The sequence below is a fragment of the Uranotaenia lowii genome, chromosome 1 (assembly GCF_029784155.1).
Source record: "Uranotaenia lowii strain MFRU-FL chromosome 1, ASM2978415v1, whole genome shotgun sequence".
NCBI classification, from domain to species: domain Eukaryota; kingdom Metazoa; phylum Arthropoda; class Insecta; order Diptera; family Culicidae; genus Uranotaenia; species Uranotaenia lowii.
Window position 1 is genome coordinate 51700483 of NC_073691.1, and position 22904 is coordinate 51723386.

General features: G+C 38.6%; 1 protein-coding gene across 1 annotated transcript in view; it reads right to left on the reverse strand.

Moving 5' to 3' along the window:
- The window catches only part of LOC129760086 (neurogenic locus Notch protein), a 130916-nt gene that overhangs the window by 80692 nt on the left and 27320 nt on the right, over positions 1 to 22904 (reverse strand). The window contains exons 3-4 of the mRNA XM_055757661.1: positions 16089 to 16360; positions 8481 to 8682 (exon numbers count right to left, since the gene is read on the reverse strand). Coding sequence (XP_055613636.1) covers positions 8481 to 8682; positions 16089 to 16360 — 474 coding nt within the window. The remainder of the gene's footprint in view (positions 1 to 8480; positions 8683 to 16088; positions 16361 to 22904) is intronic.

A 22904-nucleotide genomic window follows, 5' to 3' on the forward strand; every position in this document is an offset into this window, starting at 1 on the left:
TTTTGCTATCCTTTTCTATCTAGTAATGTTATGTATACGCGTAAAGAATTTGGTGACAATCTGTCAAGTGCTTTTTGAGATATCGTTTAAAAAATTTTGGGCAGAATCGAGAAAAATCCAGGAAAGTCCCAGTGGAAGACCCAAAATCAGCATGAAATCGACTATTCGACCAAATTGCATATGATAAATCGTTTAAGGCAGGCATGTCAAACTGGGGGTTTGCGGGCCGCATGCGGCCCGCGGCTTTGGTCAATGCGGCCCGCGTAGCTCCGTCTTAAATTGTCACAAAAAAAACACCACTGATTTTTATGTAAAATATTACTGCAAAAAAACTAAAGTTGAATGTAACGTTTTCAACTTAATGCAAATGTTTTTCGATGTTCAAATTTCCTCTCAGAAAAACACGCGTAACCTCTGAAAAACAGTTTGAGGTGATTCCCGCTTCCGTGTAAGATTGTGTGTAAACATGCATAGCGTAAACAACATAAATATTTTCCAATCATTTTGGTCCTATTATTTTTGTTTTACCGAAGGAACAACAGACATATTGTGATATTTTTTAAATTGAAGATGTACGTAAGCTTGAATATCAACATTATTCATTGTAAAAAATGACATACTGAATAATCAAAAATTTTCCGTGATTAAATTTGAAGCTCTGAATAACTTTATTTCAGTGACCACTTGACTAACGTTCAGTTAATTTTGCGGTAAGTGTGTTGATTGCACCGGAATTGAACAAAAACATATCCCGCCGCTGAAGACTTCTTATTGTCTCAAACCTATCCGAATACGTGAGTATAAACAGCATACATTTTTAATAACACTTGTTAACAATATTTTTTATTCGTAAATCGAGAGTCATGGTATTGAATATCGGTCACTGAATTAAAAAAAAAATCCGAAAAATCTGATTAGAGCAATTTTTGGAATACTGTAAAATTAAAAAAAATAGTTGTGTTTTTTAAAAAATATCTACTGTTCATAAAATTATCTTTTTCTATAATCTGACCAATATACAGCTCTTCGCAGATATTTTTTTGATTTCTATTAAGAATCAGAGGTCGATTTTAAATTTGAAACTTGACGTCAATAAATAATGTTCAGTTTTTTTTAAGCAATTGCTTTCACATCATATGAGGCCCTCAGAGCTAAAGGGGTATAAGTGCACAAAAGCTACTTTCAATATAGCACGCTTCAAAGTTTCTTTGTTGTGCGATTTTCCATATACTTTTTGGGAATTTGTAGTGTTTGTCCGTTCAAAATGAAAATGAAGATAAATTATAAAAATCTGAAATAGGCACTGAATAAAGATCTTAATACAACTAATGGTGCAAAACTACTTGCGAAAATAAGGGAGACCAACAGCAATTTCAAATTTACTCATTTTGAATGTATTATTCACCAAGAGGAATTATGCGCAAAGCAATTAAAGTTCCAAAATGTGCTAAAACCAGTTTCAGATAATATAAATTTTATCTGCTTGAATCATCGCCAATTTCAACATTTTTGGAAGACATTGGACATGAATTCGATTGTGTTCCCTACTACACAGAAGTACAAATTTCCAAAGAAAACCTTGTGCACTCCCTACGTGTCAAGAAGTGAAAAGATCAAATGAGGCTGCATCATTTGGTAAATACGTACTTCACCTAGAATTGTTACTGCATTCAAAAGCTGTTTTCTTGACTTTAATTCATACGAGCAAGAATTTTCGTTGTTTGTATCACCATTTCCGATTTTTCCTGAAAATTCTGCTAATAATTTGCAACTACAGTTGATAGCGCTGCAGTGCGATTCTTTATTAAAAGCGAAATACATTGAAGTGGCTGTACCAAAATCTTACAGCTATTTGCCTGAACGCAACGTTGAGTTACAGAAATTTGTTGCCAGAACTCTTACTATGTTTGCAAGTATTTTTCCATAATGAAAGCTACAAAAACTTCTCAAAGTTCAAGATTATCTGATACAAATTAATATCAATAATGAAAGTGTCAGTGACAAATTAACTTCAACCTGATATTAATAAACTAGTATCTCAGAAAAGATGTCAAGCATCAGGAAAATAGATAAAATGCATTATAATATAAGAATGTTAAACATTAAAAGCTTTAATAAAAATTTTACGCAAAATTTCATTCCAAGTATACTTGTACCCATATTCCATTGTATTGTATCTAATCTCCGCGAAACTAATATGTTATGTGGCTGCGGCCCTCTACGTCATACAAAATTTGTAATGCGGCCCACCTAAACGAGTTTGACATGCCTGGTTTAAGGAGTCCTACAGTAAGGTTCCCAGATTGCCCGGTTTTATCCAGGTTTGCCCGGATATTTAATACAATATTTGGGAACAGTCCGGCCCGGCCCGGTTGCCCGGATTTAATTAAAAAATGCCCATAGTTCGCCTGGATTTATTCACTTCATTTGGGAAATCAAACAAAAAAAGCAAATTGTTATGTGATTTCTTTTTATTTATGCCTCAAAAACGATTTTTTTTGACAATTTTTTATAGATATAATCATGAAAGGATTTTTGGAAGCCTTAAATATGATTTCAAATCGTTCGATGAGTTTTGATGAAAAAATGATTTTTTATCAATTTTTTTTGTTGAGTTATTTCTGGATTGTGAAAAAAATGCCCGGATATTGCCCGGATTATGCTCGTCAGTTTTGAAATCAAATGCCCGGATTTTGCTAGGTTTTTATATAAAATTGCCTGGATTTGTCCAGCCCGGGTACGTGCTGGAAAAATTCTTGCAACCTTATCCTAGAGGATCTAAAAGGGAACTGAAATTTGAATAAAAGTAAAGATGATTTATTCCATGAAGTTATGGAACGTCAGAGGTTTCATCAAGCAAAATTTGAAAATTTCAATAGAGGAAGTGATAAAAATAAACAATTTTTCTGACTGGCGTAAAAGCTGCCCACCGGTAAAATAAACAAAAAACGGTGGTAAAATCGTGCGCAAAATATTTGAACCGCTAGCGAAAATTTTGGAATTGAACAGCAAAACAAACGCTATAGTGGGCACCTGGCAGGTTTCTAGCCAAAAACTTTTTGTTGACAAGTCTCACCTCACCGTTAAGCTTAAAAAAACAGAAAAAGTCATCAAAAATAACTTTCACTTAGAACAAAGGTCTTTCATAGTATACATGATAGATGTCGCACGTGGTGCCCAAAATTTATAGTCGAAAACTTTCTTCATTGGACGCTATTTGGGGAACAACTTGAATAACTGGGAACCAATTTTGATAACGTTCACAGTTTGTACGATGAAAAATCACTGGTATTTCGATAAAAAATATTATCGTTTAATCGGTACTTTTGCAGTTTTTGGAAAAGAAAAATTATTAGTGACTGTCTGATGAAAACTACTGCACATTTGATAATATTTTTACAGTTTTCATTGAAAAATACTTAAATATTGGTGAAAAATAACCAAAAAGAATGATCATACTCACAGTACTAATACTACTCATACTAACAGTAATGCTTATTGTAAAAGTTATCAACTGTTTACAGTTAGTAAAGTAATAAATTTGGTTACTCGATTAAAAATACCGGTTTTACTATATTTACTTTACAGTTTCGGGTGAAAATGATTTATAATTAGGTAAAATATACGATAGTGATAACAATAACAATATCAACAATCATATTCATGATAGACTTTGAAATACACAAGGTTTTTTACAGAAAACAAGCTTTCTGGAAAACGACTGGTAGTTCCGCAAACCTGTACTCATAGTTTGGAAAAAATAGCTGGCGAATCGGTAAAAAAGTGGGAAAGAATCATTTGTGAATATTCAAAAAAAACTGTTTTTCGATATAATTACAATAAACTTGCCAGTTAAAATTACTTTGCGTTAGGTTATACACATTTTCAAATTGTTGGAAATTTAGTATATACATATTTTTACGATTTTTACTGTTCAATAATAGCTGCAGAACGCAATGATGATATTTACAGTTCATCCGGTAACATTAAAGGGTTTTTTTTTCATAAAACCATGTTTTTGGATTTTAGGTGTTTTACTATTTTTTCGACCTTTGCCGATTCGGCAACGTTTACATCATGAATTAAAAAAAAAAGTGTTTATTTGGTAAAACAAGTGATAAAGCATACTAACATTACGGGCAAGGTGGTCGAAATCACTGAAAAAATCTGTATTGTCACAGAATTTGAGCAAAGTTTCGTCACAGAATCTGTGACATAAATCACAGATTTTTTTAAATTTTCACAGAATTCACAAATTTTCCAAAGTAATAACTTTTTATGTCACTTTCGACTTATTATTTCTGACTCTAATTCATAAGAATATGAAAACAAGGTACTGTTATCTTATTTTTCTGTTAAAACTGTAAGTCGTTTCAAGTTTATTGATGTTTCACTTGATTTCCCAAAGAACTTCATAGAAATAGCGTCACAGTCACGTTTTTTTGTCAAAAACACAGAATTTTTTTAGGTAACTCGTAACCTTGATTACGGGTTGTTTGGTAAAAATAGTCCAGTGTTTGCCAAAGATTGACCTATTGTCCACATAGAAGTAAATTAATCAATTTATCATTTAAGTGAATACCGAAAAAGGGAATTTTGGGAAAAAAAACTTTGATATTTTGACGAAGCAAGTTTGTAAGAAAGCCTAAATGTAATTTCAAATAACTATCGGCAAATTTAAAGGGAAGCTCGAGATGAAAATGAATATTTAAAGGCGAGTTGAGAGGACAGCTTGAGTTATTAATGAAAAATCAAGCGAGTTGAAAGGACAACTTGAATTTGAAAGGCGAGTTGAGAGGACAGTTTGAAATTGAAAGGCGAGTTGAGAAGACAGCCTGAAGTTGTTGATAAGAGATCAAGCGAGTTGAGAGGACAGCTTGAAATCGTAAGGCGATTAGAGAGGATAGTGTGAGTTGTTCATAAGAAATCAAGCGAGGTTGAGAGGACAGCTTGAATTTAAAAGGCGAAAGGCGAGCCTGAGTTTTGATGAGAAATCAAGCGAGTTGAGAGTACAGCTTGAAATTGAAAGACGAGTTGAGAGAACAGCCCGAGTTGTTCATTAGAAATCAAGCGAGTTGAGAGGACAGCTTGAAATCGTAAGGAGAGTTGAGAGATCAGCCTGAGTTGTTGATAAGAAATCAAGCGAGTTGAGAGGACAACTTATAATTAAAAGGCGAGTTTAGGGGATAGCCAGAACTTATTGATGAGAATGAGAGAACAGCTTGAGTTGCTTTTAAAATTAAGCGTGTTGCCACAACAATTTTAGGTGATAGTGAATAGAGATGGAAAAGAGATCTGCTAGGATTTATTGTTTCAAATTCCGAGTTGTGAGGACAACTCAAAAAGCGAGTCAAGAGGATAACCCAAGCATCTTACCGATTTGAATCAAGCGAGTTTGAAGAACAGCTTGAGATAAGAATGAATCGTAAGGTGAATCGGGAAAACAATTGAAAATTATAAAATAAGTTAGAAAAACGCTGATAAAAATTGGAAAGAAACTTGATAATGATAAGGTTGCAGGAAAAAGTCTTTGAAATTAGAGTGAGGTAGCGGCTAACGGCAAATTGAACGAACGGGATTGAGCATGAAATAAGGTATAAACAACATGAACATTTTTAATCTAAATTTTTAGTGTGTTTAAAAGATAGATGTCTTCGGCTTCGATGAAAAATTACCAAGTGAAAGTGAAATTCTGCATAATGCAAGAATTTTTACGAAATTTCTAAGAAACTTTTAAGCAAAAATGGAGTCTTTTATATATGTTAAAGCATAAGGCAAATCGTTTCGAGGACTTCATTGAGGTTGATAAATAAATGAGTTATAATTAATGTAAAATATTCTGATAGTTTCTTGAGTTACAGTGGCGTCTTTTTACCCAAGTTAATATGATTCATGAACAAAATAATAATATGGGTGTGTGTAATAAAAAAAAACAGTATTTTCGATTGTATCCCATTTACCCGAAAACCAATGCCCAGAATGACTTTTCCCCAGAATGACAAATACCCGAAATCAAACCCCAGAATGAACCATTTCCCAGAAAAAATTTCCCCAGAATGCACCATTTACCAGAAATTTTTTTCCTAGAATGGAACATTTCCCAGAATTTTTTTCCCCAGAATAGAACATTTCCCAGAATGACACAAATCCCAGATTATTTCCTCTTGTATTTTATTTTTATTTTTGTGCTGTTAAATCTAATGAATTCTTGTAAATTTCATATGGTTCGAAATAAAAATTTTCAAAATGATTTTTCAAATGAAACCAATTGTTTGAAAGTTTCCAACTAAAATTATTTCAGAACCGATATTATGTTTTGTGGTTTGGGTACTTGAATTAATTCAATGCCAACCATGGTCCTTCCAAAACCGTTTTGGTTTCCGACTCCTCACGCTGCGCGTTCGAACTTTTAAGAAATATTGTCCTTCACGCTGTCGCGTGGCGGACGGGGCTAAGGGATCACCCCTAGCTTTCACGCAGACCTAGGAAGCCCCGGCAGACCTAGACCAATGTATTAGGGCCGCCGCTTCCGACGGCGGGTCGGCGGCCACCTCGGATTTGGGAGCTTCGGCGGCTTTGTGCCACCTCAGCCCCTTCATCCTCGTTGGTTGCGGCTTTGCCGCTAAAGGATAAAGTAATGAAACCCAATTTTTTGTAACATTTCCTTTTTCTTTTTAATAATTTCTAGTAAGGATAAATGTTTTCAATTTTCTGGGGAATGGTACTTCTGGCAAAAAAATTTCTGGTAAATGGTTACTTTTGGTGAAAAAAATTCTGGGAAATGGCACATTCAGGCGAAAATTTTTCTGGGAAATAGTTCGTCTGGGGAAAAAAATTCTGGGGAATGGTTCTTTCTGGCGATTGTAATTCTGGGGATTTTTCATTCTGGGCAATGGTTTTCGGGTAAATGGAGTACAACCAGTATTTTCCGAAGCATCGTGTTTAGATCTCGTCTTCACGCCAAGCTACCCAGCGTCAAAAATATGATAATATTCATAACATAAAAATTATACACCATAACCATGGCTAGTTTCTGCCGGAATGGCCCATTTAATCGTAAACGTGTCACGTCTGATTACTGATTTCTCACTCACAAATTTATTCTAAAAGAGCACTCGAGAAAGCTACATAAGCAGATGCCACCCGCCAGGAACCGTCCAAATCTGGGCTCTAGGTTGTAGCTGACGACGATCGTAACGACACCGATTACAACTCTAAGAATTGCTGTTGTCCCTCGTAAAATAAGTTGGAAGAATGAACTAGCTTAAGGCAGGATGATGATGATCGCCGTCGAAGACGACGACGACGACGACGTTGTCATCTTCATCATTCCTGAAATCTGTAAAGTTCTTAGACGGAGCCTTTCCTCGTCCCCTTCGAGTTATGTTCTCTGGAAGTTTGTCGTTTTATGTTGAATCTCGATTTTTTGGGGCAAGTGAAAGATATCTGGTTACGATTCAAAACCCACCGGGGTAAGAATCTGGTCGTTGTGACAAGTTCGTAAAAATCTCCGTTTTATATCATCAAAAGTTTGTGGTCTGTGCCCGGTGTGTCTCAATTCTCGGTAGATGGAAACATGTCTAATATTTCATCATCGAAGCTCGGGCTCTCGAAAAGACTCAAAAGCTTGGCCGGAGCTGCAATAAAACGGACCACGGGTTCGTTCTTGAAAGAAACGGTAAGAAAGAGGAGAGAAACGTCTTTAAGGTGCTCAGGAAGGAGGCAAGAGGTAAATGAAAAAACGTGTACCACTTGATTTCATTGTGGCCTCCTCAGCTGGATCGAGCCCCGCTATTTATGGCAGCAGAGGCAGACATAAAGAACGGTTTTGTCCGGTCCTCCAAAATCTGACAGGTCGCCTGGCCGGGTCTTTTACACGGGCCAAAGAAACATGCTACATCGCGTATTAAAATACATTAACATACCTCCCAAAGAAGTAGTTGGAAACATCTGAGGTGCTCGTGTGCTTTCTGGGCCACTTCGAGAAGCAGCTCCGAGAGAAGGAAGCAATCATAAGAACCCAAAGCGAGTAGGACTCACACAAACAAATTTGGAGCTGAGTCAGAGGCTTCAGTCCGATTAAACCCAAATTCGGAACTTCTCTCTCCATAGTTCATTGACTTAGTCAATCTGGCGCGCGGCCCGAAACTGGAAACGTATGTATGTTGTTATAAGGCATTACGGCAGGCCAGCTAGCATGCAAAGAAAGACTTCAGCGTTGATTTGTGGCCTCTCTGAATTGATGTTGTAGTTGCCGTCGTTGTTCTTGTTGTTGCTTGATGATGAACATGATAGAGTTCATAAAATTCCGCAGCAGAATGTTGTATGAAGAGGGGGGTTCCTATCCATTTCGGTTTACGACTTCTCCGAAATGGATTTGACGCAATCCTTGAACCCCCGAGGTCTCTAGGGACCAATTCCGCTCAAACTGGTCTTCTACACAAAATTTTAAACCTTAATCAAAGATTGATGATACTCACTGGTAGGATCCGTGGGTGTTGACACATTTGCCCCCGTTTGCACACGGGCTCTTGATGCACTCCTCGATGTCCTCGGAACAGGTTGGGCCCTTGAAGCCCTTGGGACAGGCGCACTTCGGTTGCCCGTTGGGCCCCGGAGTGCAGGTCCCCCCGTTCCGGCACGGTGACGAGGCGCACAGATTCTGTTTGTCACAAAATTTTCCTGTGGGCGGGAAGAAAGAGAGAGAAAACAAATGGAAAACATGAGACAATTTTATCAAGTTTAAACATACATCTACTCTACAGAAGGAATGAAATTAAACTGGTTGATTGAATTAAAAAAAAAAAAGTTTGTTGAAACACCGGAAACATCTGAAAATTCGGTATTATTCGTTGACATCTGAACCCTGGAGTTATTTTGCACGAATAAGCAGTCACACACTCTGATTTATTTATGTAGATGGAACACTTGGAAGAAAAGTTCTAGTCAATTGATAAAACAGCTTAATTTAAGGAAATGCCAACGTGGCCACTCAATTTCAATTTTCGATTACCCGCATTTTTCCCGACTTTTTCCCACTTGGTCTCACGAAATTCCCGATTATTAAAAACAAAAAAAAAGTCAAACAGAAAAATATCATATTTCTACCAGCTTTTTCTGAGTAACAATTGGACTGAAGTACAAAATTATACCGTTTTTGAGTTACTCGAAGTTTCGTGTTTAATTTGTTTGGTTTAAGTGTAAGGCTCATAAATTTTCGGTTACTCTGGAGCATTGAATGCACTGAAAATGTGCACTGAGCAGCTGAGCCAAAAATTACCGGGTTCTTGGAGGAATTCCCGACTTTTTCCCGCTTTTTCCGATAGATTCTAAATCTCGACTTTTTCCCGAATTTCCCGTCTTTCCCGAATGAGTGACCACCCTGAATTGCGAGTCAAGAGGGCAGGCTGGCTGTGGCTGTGTGGTGGTGGCTTATAGAATACTACCACTGGGATACTGGTCCACGTCGTAAAAGGCGACTTATCCAGTACTTCCCATATGCGTTAGTCATTCTTCAAATGCGACTATCACATTGGGAGGGGGGAACCTTGGCTTGGTTCCAAGCCAAGTTTCTTCAGGGAGGATTCACCAATTGTGCTTATTGCTATTAATGCGCATGCACGAGTCGTATTCTCCTAAATTTTGTAAACACCCGCTTCAAGGTGGTTCTGTGCCTGCGGGCCCCAAAGTGGGGGTAGGAGGGTGTATAATAATCCTATCTTAAGCAGAACGTTGTTAAGGTCTGCACTATAGCCAGGCACTGGTGCAAAGGGCCGTATTTTTCCTGGCAACTCGTGGGATTCAGATTATACACACGATTTTAAAATTTTCATCCTGTATGGGATACCCCGCTTCATGCGTCGATATGAAGGTGCAGAGGTTCTTGTGTGTGATGGAAATATGTGTGGAATTCTTTGATAGAAATGCTTTCTATTAAGGTTGCACAGATAAATCTGCAGCACAAAAGAACCGCTACACTTAACTTATGTCGTTTAATCCTTAATGGAACTGCATCAATCGCCTTGGTCCAAGAACCCTATTTCCGAAATGGAACTTTTTACTTAGGGAATTTGCTCAAACCAAACTTTACTGTGTTCAGTGTAATTGGAATGACTAATGCCCGAATAATGCCTCGTGCATGTATATTGATAAACAATTCTTTAAATGCAACACTTATACCCAATCTAACAACAAGAGATATTTGCGTCGTTCAGGTTTCGCTGCCTGATAGAAAATACGTCTACTGTTCAGCATACTCACCATATGAACAATCATCCCCTACGGATGATTTAAAAAATGTCATTTCATTCTGTGAATCACAAAATATACCTCTTGTAATTGGCTGTGATGCCAATGCCCATCATTTTGTATGGGGTAGCTCAGATATCAATCTGAGAGGCTTAAATTTAATGGAATATTTAAGCAGCACTGATTTAGAAATTCTAAATGTAGGAAATAAACCAACTTTTGTTAGGTGTGACAGAGAAGAGGTGATTGACATCACACTTTGTTCTAGAACAATTTCTCAGGAAATTTCAAATTGGCATGTGCCTAACGAAGAATCGATTTCTGACCACAGGTTTATCTATTTTGAACACTCAGGTGAGTTTTTAGAAACAATTACATTCAGAAACCCAAGAACAACTAATTGGGACCTATATTTGGAGCATCTTGCTACTAAATTTCATGGATATACACCTGAAATTACTACTCCTTCTGAGTTGGATGAAGTGGTTGCAAAAACCACCGAAATTATTTTAAATTCTTATGAAGAAGCGTGTCCCTTACGAACGTTGAAATTCAACAAAAACAGTACACCATGGTGGAACTCAAATCTCAGTAAATTACGAAAAAACTGCAGACGCTCTTGGAACCACGACGAAGGCGCACAGAAGGTTTTGATGCTTTCAAGTTGGCTCGCAGAGCTTACCGGAAAGCAACAAGAGCTGCCGAACGCTCAAGTTGGCAGAGCTACTGCACAAACATTTCAAGCTTGCACGAAGCAAGTAGGTTAAATAAAGTCTTAGCCAAATCAAAAGATTATCAGGTTTCATACCTTAAAACCCCTAGTGGTGATTATACATCAAACGACGAAGAAACATTAAGTTGTCTATTCAATACTCACTTTCCAGGATGTGTTGATCAAGATTCATCGATAGAGCCTGAGTTCTTTTCTGGAAGTCTAGATTCCTTGCATTTTGCTCGGAAAATAGTTACTACAGAATCGATCAAATGGGCAATCGATGGTTTTGCTCAATACAAATCTCCTGGAAGTGACGGTTTATTTCCAGTTTTGCTACAAAAAGGTTTCGATCATTTCAAACACATATTAAGAAAAATAATGATAAGCAGTTTTGCTCATGGATATATTCCTAAACTTTGGCGGCAGATAGCCGTGAAATTCATCCCTAAAGGGGGACGATCATCATACGACGAAGCCAAAAGCTTTCGTCCTATTAGTCTAAGTTCATTTCTATTAAAAGCACTTGAACGTTTAATTGATCATCATATCAGGCAAGAATGCCTTGTCCAACATCCGCTTAATGCGACACAACATGCATACCAAACAGGAAAATCAACATTAACTCTTCTGCACAACGTAGTACATAATATTGAAAATAGTTTTTCACAGAAAGAATCATGTCTAGGAGCATTTCTAGACATAGAAGGAGCATTTGATAATGTCTCATTTACATCAATAATGGATGCGGCACAACTTCATGGAGTGCCTTGTGTTATAACTAACTGGATTAGCGCAATGCTAAGTAACAGGAATCTTCATTCGTCTTTAAGACAGGCTTCAATTACAAAAGTTAGCACACGTGGTTGCCCACAGGGAGGTGTACTATCACCTCTTTTGTGGAACCTAGTTGCAGACGGCTTGTTGAGAAAACTCAATGACCGTGGAATACCAACCTATGGATTCGCAGATGATTATCTTCTGCTGGTAAGAGGTTTGTGCATAAGCACATTATTTGATATAATGCAACAAGCTCTGCGCTCTGTTGAACGATGGTGTTCTCATGTAGAACTTTCAGTTAATCCTCTAAAAACTAATATTGTTTTATTTACTAAAAAACGTATTACCCGCGGGGCGCGCCCTCTGCTGTTTTATGGTTCCGAAATCACCGTGTCTAATCAAGTTAAATATTTGGGTGTCATTCTTGACTCCAAATTAAACTGGTCTGATCACATCGAATTCAGAATCAAAAAAGCATGCATGGCCTTCGGACAATGCCGACGTGCAATCGGGAAAAACTGGGGACTCAAACCCAAACATATTCAATGGATTTACTCCACAATAGTAAGACCAATTCTGGCCTATGGGTGTCTAGTGTGGAGGCAGAAAGGAGAAGTTGCAACAGTTCGGACGAAACTAAATCACCTTCAAAGAATGTGTCTTTTGGGGATGTCCGGATCGTTCACTACAACTCCTACTGCAGCACTAGAGGCTCTGTTTTCTATCAAACCTCTACACTTGTTCCTAAAACAGGAAGCCTTCTCATGTGCTTTTCGTCTACAGGCAGTTGGTCTCTGGCTGTCAGGAAATATCGAAAGTTCATCGAGTCATACAAATGTGTGGCCTGAATTAGTTAGATTAAACAAGTTTAATCTAGCGCCAAACGATTTAACACTCTCGAGTAGTTTTCCCTACATGGGGTTTAAAGTCAAATTTCCTTCTCCTCAAGAATGGTTATCAGGTTTCGTAGAGGACCAAATGTCCTCTCATATTGTATTCTATACTGACGGTTCATTATCAAACGGCCGTGCAGGTGCAGGAATTTACTGTCACGAGTTGAACATAGAATATGCTCAACCTCTAGGAAAATATTGTACAGTCTTTCAGGCTGAGCTATATGCTATTATGTATGGAGTGCAAATTGCACTTCAAAAGAAGATTATGTTCAGAACAATTTATTTCTGTTCAGATAGCCAAGCAGCTATCAAATCACTCAGTGCTTCCAGTTCTAGATCAAAACTGGTAATCGCATGCCGGAAAGCAATCGAAGAACTTGCTGAAGGCAATGGATTAAACCTTCTATGGGTACCCGGACATAAGGGAATTTTTGGAAACGAATGCGCCGACGAACTCGCTAGAGTTGGATCGGAAAAGGAATTTTACGGACCAGAGCCGGCTGTCCCAATATCACCATGTTGGTTCAGAAATCAAATTCAAACTTGGTCCTCTAACCAGCATAAACGATACTGAGAAGAGTTGGACACTTGTCGTCAAACTAAATTATTTTTAGAAAAACCATCTCCAATCATATCGAGTTACTTATTAACTTTAAATAAATTTCATTGCAGCATCTTGATCAGAGCACTCTCCGGTCATTGTAAACTCAACTATCACATGCACAACATTCAGCGTGCTGAATCTCCAGTATGTGGTAGTTGTGAATCAGATGTGGAAGATCCCTTCCATCTTATATGTAACTGTCCCTCATTTGCCAGACTACGTTTTCGTACTCTGGGATCTTACGCTTTAAGCGAATCTGAGTTTAAGAAATTAAACTTAAAAAACATTCTATCATTCCTTACCGAATGTAGAAAAGAGCTTTAATGTTAATAATCCCTAGTGGAAAGGCTTTATGCCATCTTAAATAGATTGAATTTATTTCTTCCTTTTATAGGTTTTTCAGGTTTCTCAGGTAAATGATGAAATCTTGGATAAAAAAAAAAGGCTAGGCACAATTTTCCCGTATGTTTGGATAACGTGCCGCTATTAAGCCTACCCCCATTCTGGTACCTGATACCTGAAGTGTAAGGCTCATAAATTTTCGGTTACTCTGGAGCATTGAATGCACTGAAAATGTGCACTGAGCAGCTGAGCCAAAAATTACCGGGTTCTTGGAGGAATTCCCGACTTTTTCCCGCTTTTTCCGATGGATTCTAAATCTCGACTTTTTTTCCGAATTTCCCGTCTTTCCCGAATGAGTGACCACCCTGAATTGCGAGTCAAGAGGGCAGCTGTAAAAAGAGAAACAGCAAATTGAGAACAAATCTTTCAAATCTATATGACAATTTCAAGTGCTTCGAAGGACAATTGGAAATTTTAAAAAAATTGTTGAGAGGACACCTCTTAAATTACACAAAAACTCAGCTAGTCGGGACGACTGCTTGAGAGTATTTAAAGTTAAGAAAACAGTTACAAGATACAAGCTTAGCAAGTTTGAAGAGAATAGTTCAAAAATGTTAGTTAATATGTAAAGAGGGTTAAAAGGACAGCTTGAAATAGGAAAATAAACTTCAATAATGGAAAACCATCCTTACGAAAGTACAGCTACAATATATGTGTAACTCCTCCAAGAGCGTCGAGAGGACAATAAGAAAAAAAAATATCCGAGAGGACAGCTTAAAAAGAGACAAAGTCAACGACTAAAAATGTTTGTGAGCATTTCAAGTGGACTTAGGACAGCCCGAAATTGCAAAACAGCGAGTCAATAAGACAGCTCAAACAAAAATGGGGTGACCTCATTGAAACTGAAAGACAACTGAAAGGATAGGCAAAATTGCTGAATTGAGACGGCAGCTGCAAAATGTATGTGAGTATCTAAAATTAGTTCTGTGCTTGAAGTTAAAGTTTTATTACGAGTAAAGTTGAGCTTATTGAAAGGAACATACTTCGCAAGTTCAGAGGAAAGATTCACAAACATGTAAAACGGGTTGAAACGACAGCTTCAAAAAGAAAAAAAAGTGAATTGAGAGGACAGCATATAACAACCATTGAACATGACAGCTGTATGATGTCAATACACATTTCAAGGAATCGCATTAACGTGAATGGAGAGGACAGCCTGAAAACAGAGACTTATTCAGTGAGTCGAGAGCACAGCTAAAAAAACTTGCGTGAACATTTGAAGTAGATTGAGAGGACAGCCTAAAATTGCAAAAAATGACGAGAAAACAGCTTAAAAATATAAAAAATTAACAAGTCGAGACTGAAGCTATGAAATGTTGCTTACAAACATTGGGGTTACGTTTAGAGTTCAGCTAAGAAATGGAAAAAAGTCGAGAAAACAACTAAAAAAAGATAGCTGTTAATAAACATTTCAAGGGTATTGTGAGGACAGCTTGAAATCACCATAACGTGAATGGAAAGGACAGCCTTAAAACAGTGAGTCGAAAGGACAGCTAAAACATTTGCGTGAACATTTGAAGTGGGTTGAGAGGACAGCCTAAAACTGCAAAAAAATACTAGAGATCAGCTTAATAATGTAGAAACTCAACAAGTCGAGATTGAAGTTGTGAAATGTTATTTACAAACATTTGGATTACGTTTAGAGTCTAGCTAAGAATTGCAAAAAAAGAAGTCGAGAAGACAACTGAAAAATGGTTGTGATGTTTATAAAAATTTCAAATGCGTTGGGAGGACAGCTTGAAATCGCAATAACGTAATACAAGCTTAATACAGAGACTTATTCAGTGAGTCGAGAGGACAGCTAAAAATTTTGCGTGAACTTTTGAAGCGGGTTGAGAGGACATTCAAAATTCAAATTCCTTATCAAATTTTGATGAGCGGCCCAAAATGATTCAGGAGTAACAATCTCGACTCAGAACTAAAGCTAAAACCTCGAAATCTTATCTCAGGTCCACAATTCTACTAGTTATTTTTTTAAATATTCTCCCTTGTTGAGATTTAGTCCCAAATATCGAATTTCAATAACATTAGAACCAGCTTGTCAGGTTGCCTAGACTTTGCCCGATTTTTTCCCTTTTTTTTGCAAAATCTAACAAAAATTTTTAAAATTTGCAATCTTATTTGAATTTTTTTTTTCATATTTTAAGATAAACCTTGAGGAAGGCCAAGACCGGAGGCCGAAACGTCGAGCAAATTGTAAATTGAAAACATTTTGAGTTTGGTCCTTCGAGCCAGATTTCTTGTACAGCTTCTCTTAATTCTTCTTAACTTAGAACATCAGATTGGTGTCTATGGTTCGGGAATGATGGGCAAAATTAGGCCTTGAAAGCCTTAAAACATTGTTTCAAAATCGTTTTTTCAAAATATTTTTAATCGATTAAGTCAACCAGCCTTTAAAAATTTAGAAAACCTTCAAAATGAATCAACTTAAACCTAAAACACTTACCCGAGTACCCATTCGCGCACAGACACACGTAGTCGTTGAGCGTCTTCAGCTTGCACGTGCCCCCGTTGTTGCACGGCGACGAATCACACGCGTTCTTCTCCGGAATCTCGCACAAACTCGCGGTAAACCCGATCGGACAACGGCACGAAAACGACGGTCGACCGTCGCGAAACGTCACCTCGCAGGTGCCCCCGTTCTGGCAACGCGGCCCGCTCCCGATGTGACACGGGTTGGAAAATTCACAAAATTCACCGGTGGTTTTCGTCGTACAGCTGTGAATGAGAGGAAGAAGAAACGGGAAAGAAGGGTGGTGAGTTGTGGTTATTAATTTTTATAATTATCACATAAAATCGAGAGAATTATGGCGGACCACACAGACAGGTGGTCGTGCGGTGATGTTTTTGGTTATGGAAGGCGACCTCCAGGCAGTGATTCTGAACGATCGAGTCCAACGAATGAGTCCCATGGCCAATCATAGGCGACCATAGCAATTCAATCACGCTGTGATAAACTATTTCTGATTGGTTTCCGAATCGATTCCGAAAATTGGCTTCGCTCCTTCTGGAGTTCCTAGAAAGACGATGAAGAAGACGACTCGGGATGATTAGAAAACCGACGATGACTTCGTGCTGCGAACAATCGGAATAAAACACCGTTGCAGATCACATTTGATTGGTCCATTAGCCATGGGACTGGTCGGTCTCTACAAAAAGCTAGCTTTTCTAAATACACACCGAGAAAAATAGGTTTTCGGTTTGCCTATGGGAACTTTTTGAGGTTGAGTAGCCTCTGAGTGTCCTTCAAGCAAGCAAAATTGAAGAAATGATCGGGGATAGAATTCCGGTTGTTTCATTCAACTCCACACTCCCAAGAGTCTCATATTTTTGTATTTCGATCAGAAATCGTACAAATTGCAACCTCCCTCAAGAACGAGGGACTGGAATGGTCAAATCGGGAAAAACAATTTGCACCCATTTCTGTCAATCGTTCGTACCCATTTCTCATCGCTGCGAAATCTCGCAAATGAGTTCCCGCAATGGGGCTGCAGCCCTGTGAGAATGAGAAAACTGATCGGTCGGTCGAGCGGACGCGTTTCGGATGATTGAGAAATTGCTGCGACTGGTGTTCCAAACAACAACAACCACCACATACCTATGTCTTGTTATGAACATTTTCTTTTACGCGGAATTCGATGCAAGAGTGTAGGGGGGCCTCCATACGACGAATCCATCATCTTGTTTTGCCCTACCCGATAAGACGGCTGCTGGCTGCTGATGAGCAAAAGAATGTGTCGCATCCAACTGCAGAAGCAAAAATTTCCTCTTTGGAAAGATATTTCCCATACTGAGACGTTCCCTTTCTCGGTGCGGTACAACTTCTTTTCCCGATGAGGTTGTTCGAAAAGGAGCTCTTAGTTTAGGTTATTTAGCAGCTAAATCGATTAATCATTCGGTAACTGTAAAAAGAGTTATGAAATCTTTGAAGAAATATAAATTTTCATGATTTTTATGAGAACAAACTGAGACTGTTCGGTTTTCAAAACACTCCAAATGTTTTCCAAAGAGAGATGAATTTTAAAATCGGAGCCATCTATGTTAGTCTGAAATCTCGTATTTGCAATCAGATTCTAGATCTAAAACCTAAATCTGGAAACAAAATTGAAATCTGTACTCAAATATTTTCTTCAAGTGGGGAAGAATGTGGGGAATTACTTTTGGAATAAGTTTTCCAATTGGCTTGAAAAACACCCCAGCGTTCTTCCAGCGTATTATGAATTCCATAGAATGATCCTGAGGGTAATGAGTTTGCCAATAGTTCAAAAATGTATTCAAAGGTGGAGGAATCAGAATGGAGATTTTTGAAGCAGCAGTCAAAATCCAAACTATTAAGGTTTTGCAAAATTGAAAATTTTGAATTTTAAATTTCAGGATTGTTTCATGAATTTCAATCGTTCCTTTCGGCTATGAAAACACTCCAACTTTCTCCAGAAAGTGTTGCCAAAAGTTAAAAAAAAGAAATCATAATCAAAAACTTTAGTTCATTTCAAGTTATGAATATCCAAGCAGAAACTCTATCCAAAAGTTCAGATTTTAAAACTTATACTTTCAATATGCTGCAATCAGCTTTTGGATCTCAGGTCATTATGAAAACATACCTAGACCGTTTGGCTTGAATAACACTCCTAATTTTTTTCAGACTATTTTTAAACCAAAGAAACAGTGTTCGTGTATGAAATTCTTATCGTTTTCTGCCATCTAACTTTGAAATTCGAGCTTTTAAACGAAATCACACTCTAAGAATTTTTGGAATTCAAAATATGTCATCAAAAGTCAATACCCTGGCCAAAATAAAATTTTCTCCTCCCCATCGGCTCAAAAAATAGTCCAACCACCTTTCAACGTGCAATGAATTCCAGTAGAAAGTGTTGCCAAAAGTTAAGGATGTGAAGCAATCAATTGAAAACTTCTTTCTCCTCAATGACTTAACCACAACAAACCTCAAAGTGGTCAAACGAAAACGGCTGTACAGATAACTCTTCCTTGAAGGCACAATTTGAAGTGAAGACTTGCGGAAAAAAGTTAATGACAAAATGCTCCACTTGAAGTGAGATTGCCGATGGCGTCCTGCTAATGAGCATATTAGAAGTGGTGGTTGGGGTTTTTCTTCAATTTTCAAATGAGTGTCTTCCAGCGTTTTTGCGACAGACTGCCGCTGCAAAGTCTCACGCGACAAGATGAATTCTCGAAATAAGTTAATTTTTCGAACCGAAAAATTAGTTGTCAAGTTAAATCGAAGGAAGATTTCAAGTTACATAATCTGAAAGTGATCATTCTGTTCGAGAGATGTTAGGATCAGAAAAAAATTATTCTGGTTTAAGGTTAAGTGGTATCGAAACGTGATTAAGCTGTTGCTAGTGCTCCAAAATAACAAGCTCTTCCTGTGTGACAACAAAACGGACCAACTAACTAATTGTCCCCGATTTCCACATTGGTCGGCGGCAGCTAATGGAACACCGACATGAGCGAGCAGGGAAATGAGATGAACATAACATACACACACTCGAAGTTCCAGCGGCCTTAAGTAATGAGAATCGTTTTCCCACACCCTTTTCGAGCGGGACCTGAGTAGTCGTCACCGGAAGGTTCGTCGTCGTCATTTGAAGACTAGAGATGGCTTTTGGTAAATCGATTACCTTCTCTACTATAGTTAGAGCTGCTCATATGAGCGCTAACTTTCTCTAAAGTTAGAGCAGCTCGTCGAGAAAGAGGCTCTGAAGGCGGCAGTCAGACAGTTTTTGACATTTGCGCCCGAGCTCCTTCCAGCCATCGATCTGATTTGGGTGAGCGAGCGAGTGCTGATCACGATTTTGATTGAAAGACTGCTCGTCCGCTAGAGAAAGAAAGATACCACCTAGCTACATTGTTGAGCTCCGGGCCCGAATTGTGATAAAGATCGAATTAAGACGATTGCACTGTGAATGCTCGCTTTGGTTTGGTTTTGGCTTTTTATTGATGGGGTTTTGGAAAGGCCATTTCACAATGGAGATCAACGACTCTGATGGATTGCAAATGTCTTCCGAGACCTAGCGCGCGATTGATGACTGTAAATTTTTTGTTGAGCTTGCTTCAACTTTTTTGCCTACCGATGACGAACGACGAAGCTGGCGATGATATGTCTTCTGTGTGGAGAGATGATGTGAAAATGATATCTATGAGTAGGGTACCCCGTTACCCTAGGGAGTTTCCTCTGTTCCAGATGTTTCTTATACGGAGCAAATTTCAAGATAATGGAAATTTGCGGTTGTTTTGGGTCTTCGAGGAAGACATCCCGATCGCAACCACTGATCGTTCAAGACGAACGGAAAAGAGGAGCATTTTTCTTGGAAGAATCTCTCACACGGATTGAATATCGGCGAGTGAGTGTAAGAGAAATACGAAACCGATCAAGGAGACGAAACCGCAAAAATATCAACAACATTGGGCTCGATTTTTTTCGGTCTCACAGGGCAGATTTTGAGAAACAGAGAGAGATCGAACAAAAAAAGGAAAGGGGCAGGATCGCCAATGTGACGGATACGTGCTTACAATTTCCGGGGATTATGGGCATTGTTTTTTTCGCTAGAAGTTTACCACTAATGGGTTCACTAATAACAATAACAATATGATTGTTGGCAATAATCGTAAAACTTGGCATCCGAGCGGACTAGCAGAAAGGCTTAAGTCGATCGTTTGAACGAAACATGAGGAAAAAGCGATAGGATGATGATGATAGCTGCCGTTCGTTGTTGCTGTTGTTAGAGACGAGGTGGCTAATGGCATTATCAGGGCCCAAGACTAGAATCGGACGGCCATTCTTGTGTGTGCGGTCCCGGTTGCCACCAACTGGGCCGAAGCAAATTGACTCATTGTTTGCGTTATTAAACATTATCATAGAGACTACTATATAGACGGAAAGGTCAATCTCCCTCGGTGCGCCAGTCCCAATTGAGAGAGAGTTATTATTACTTTACGATGGCACAGAATCCCAGCTAGAACTAAGGTTATGGGAGAATCGTCCATTGGCGGGTTCCACGTAACTTTGTTTCGGCTGGCGGGAGTCCCCCAGAAGACAAACGAAACTAATCTGCGTAACAGGAATCATGCGTTCGAACCTAGAAGAGGAGAACGCCGAAGTTCATTGTCCATGATCAGACCAGGTTTTCGGAACCGCATCAAAGAACAACGCCCGAACTCCTCAGTACCGTGTCATTATCATGACATTCCCTACCCAAACCGATTTCGGAGGAATGGCAGGAATCGTCCAGAAAAGAGCAACCAGAAATCAGTCAAATTCCAGCGAAAATCGCACCGAGCGATCATCAGTCTCCGGACAATCAGGTTGTTGGCAGGCAAAAATCAAGTGCGCGATCCCTCCGCCGATCATGCGGGACACATAAATGCTCGACTCGAGGACGACGACCACCGTCGATCGAAAAATCGGATGGAAAAATCCATCAACCTTCGCGACTATTTTCGGCCATTTCGGGCCATGTTTTTTTTCCCCCTTTTTGGAGGGTTTGACAGCTTCGAGAGAAGTTCCATAAAAGTGGAGCAATGCTGGGGCTAATTGGACGTAATTATGCGCTGCAGTTTTGCGTGTAATTAAACCAGTGGACAGGTTGCAGAATCAAGAAGGAAAAAACGCTTAAAACCAACAACACGACTATAAAAGGCTACTGCCACAGACACTGGAATGAAACAGAGCCTCGAAAACGGTCGAGATTTTTGACAGATTTGCACACTTCTTCGTCGTTGTTACCCTGCAGGTAAAATGCCAACGACCGGACTCGAGCTCGATTAACACGCGTTGTTTTTCAACTGGTGACAATGTAGAAATGTTATTTTGGGACAAGGTTTAACTATATTTTTTTTGTTTTTGCTTCAAGTTTCATAAATGAAAATTCACTTACATGTCTGTGTACTTGTGTGTGCGCACGGCGTTTTGTTCATATGATTTTAGCCGAATTGGCCAATCCAATTTTGATCAATCTAGGCTCAAAAGATGCGGAATGTTGACTTCCACGACTTTTGAAAAAAATGTCCAAGAATTCTAGATATTGAAAAAGTCATACGCAAAACACAAAAAGTTGAAATGTTTTTTTTGACAACCCTGTTAAAACATCAACTCGTAGATAGGGAAAAAAGAGATCAGGGAGCGAGAGAAATCCATTAAGGTTTCATTTTTAACAGTGCGCGCAGTCCACGATCGCACTGATCTCCCAAATGAAGCAACAACACAGTGGAAGAGGCAAAAAACACGATCGATAAAAACCTTTTAATGTTGCGATACGTATGAGTGTAGGTATATATTTGTACAGCAAAGGTTGGTTGCTAACTTTTCAGACGGGCATCGCCATCAATGATGGAAATCAATTAAAATCCCCGCGGATTAATTGCTGACTGCTGTTCTTGTCCGTACGTTGAGGGGTCTTGACTTGACGAACGTATGTACGTTATGGACTACCGGACCCCGGTAGTTCTGCCCAGGATCGAAAGCCGGTAGGGCCCCAATCGAGTCTGTCAGATTCCCGGATTGATGGGACTACCCACTCACTCACACAGTATTCTCAATTAGCAATAAAAGTCACTAATGTCTGTCAGTCCGGGAAAAATCAACGGCAAGAGAAATTTCTTCTGTGGTACATTCTTTTTTCCAATAAAACAGACAAAAACGGCGGGGAGTCTTCCTGCTGTCAATCGAACTGACTCCAGAATCCTAATTTGTTTTATAGTAAAGATCGAATTGAGTGCAGATTTCTTCAAAAGTCGAATTCAGCCTACAAACATAATTTGTAAAATTGAAACAATCTTAACACTTTCTATCACTTTACCGTTCAAAATTGATACATTAAGCCCTCTTGGGTACTTGCAAAATTGCTTAATTGCCCTTTTTGATTGCTTTCATTGGTCCGCCGCATCGCACGATGAAAACTGTTTTCCAAATATTGAAAACTGCCCCTTTTCTGAGGTTTCGGAACCTCCCTAATGCATTTCAGACTGTTTGGTATCAACACGCTTCAAAAGCTGACACTTTTTAAAGTTTAGGATTAGGATAAGGACAATGGCTTGGACAATGATTTTTTTTTCATCCATTCGGCTCTAAAAATACCCTAACGTACTTCCAACGAATAATGAATCCTCCAACAAAAAGTGTTGCCAAAAGTTCAGGTCTTTTTTCTTTTGTTGATTTCAAACTTTTCCGGATTTCAATGGCATTATGAATACATACCTATGCCATTTGGTTTCAATAAGACTCCGAAAATTTTCCAAAAAGTTG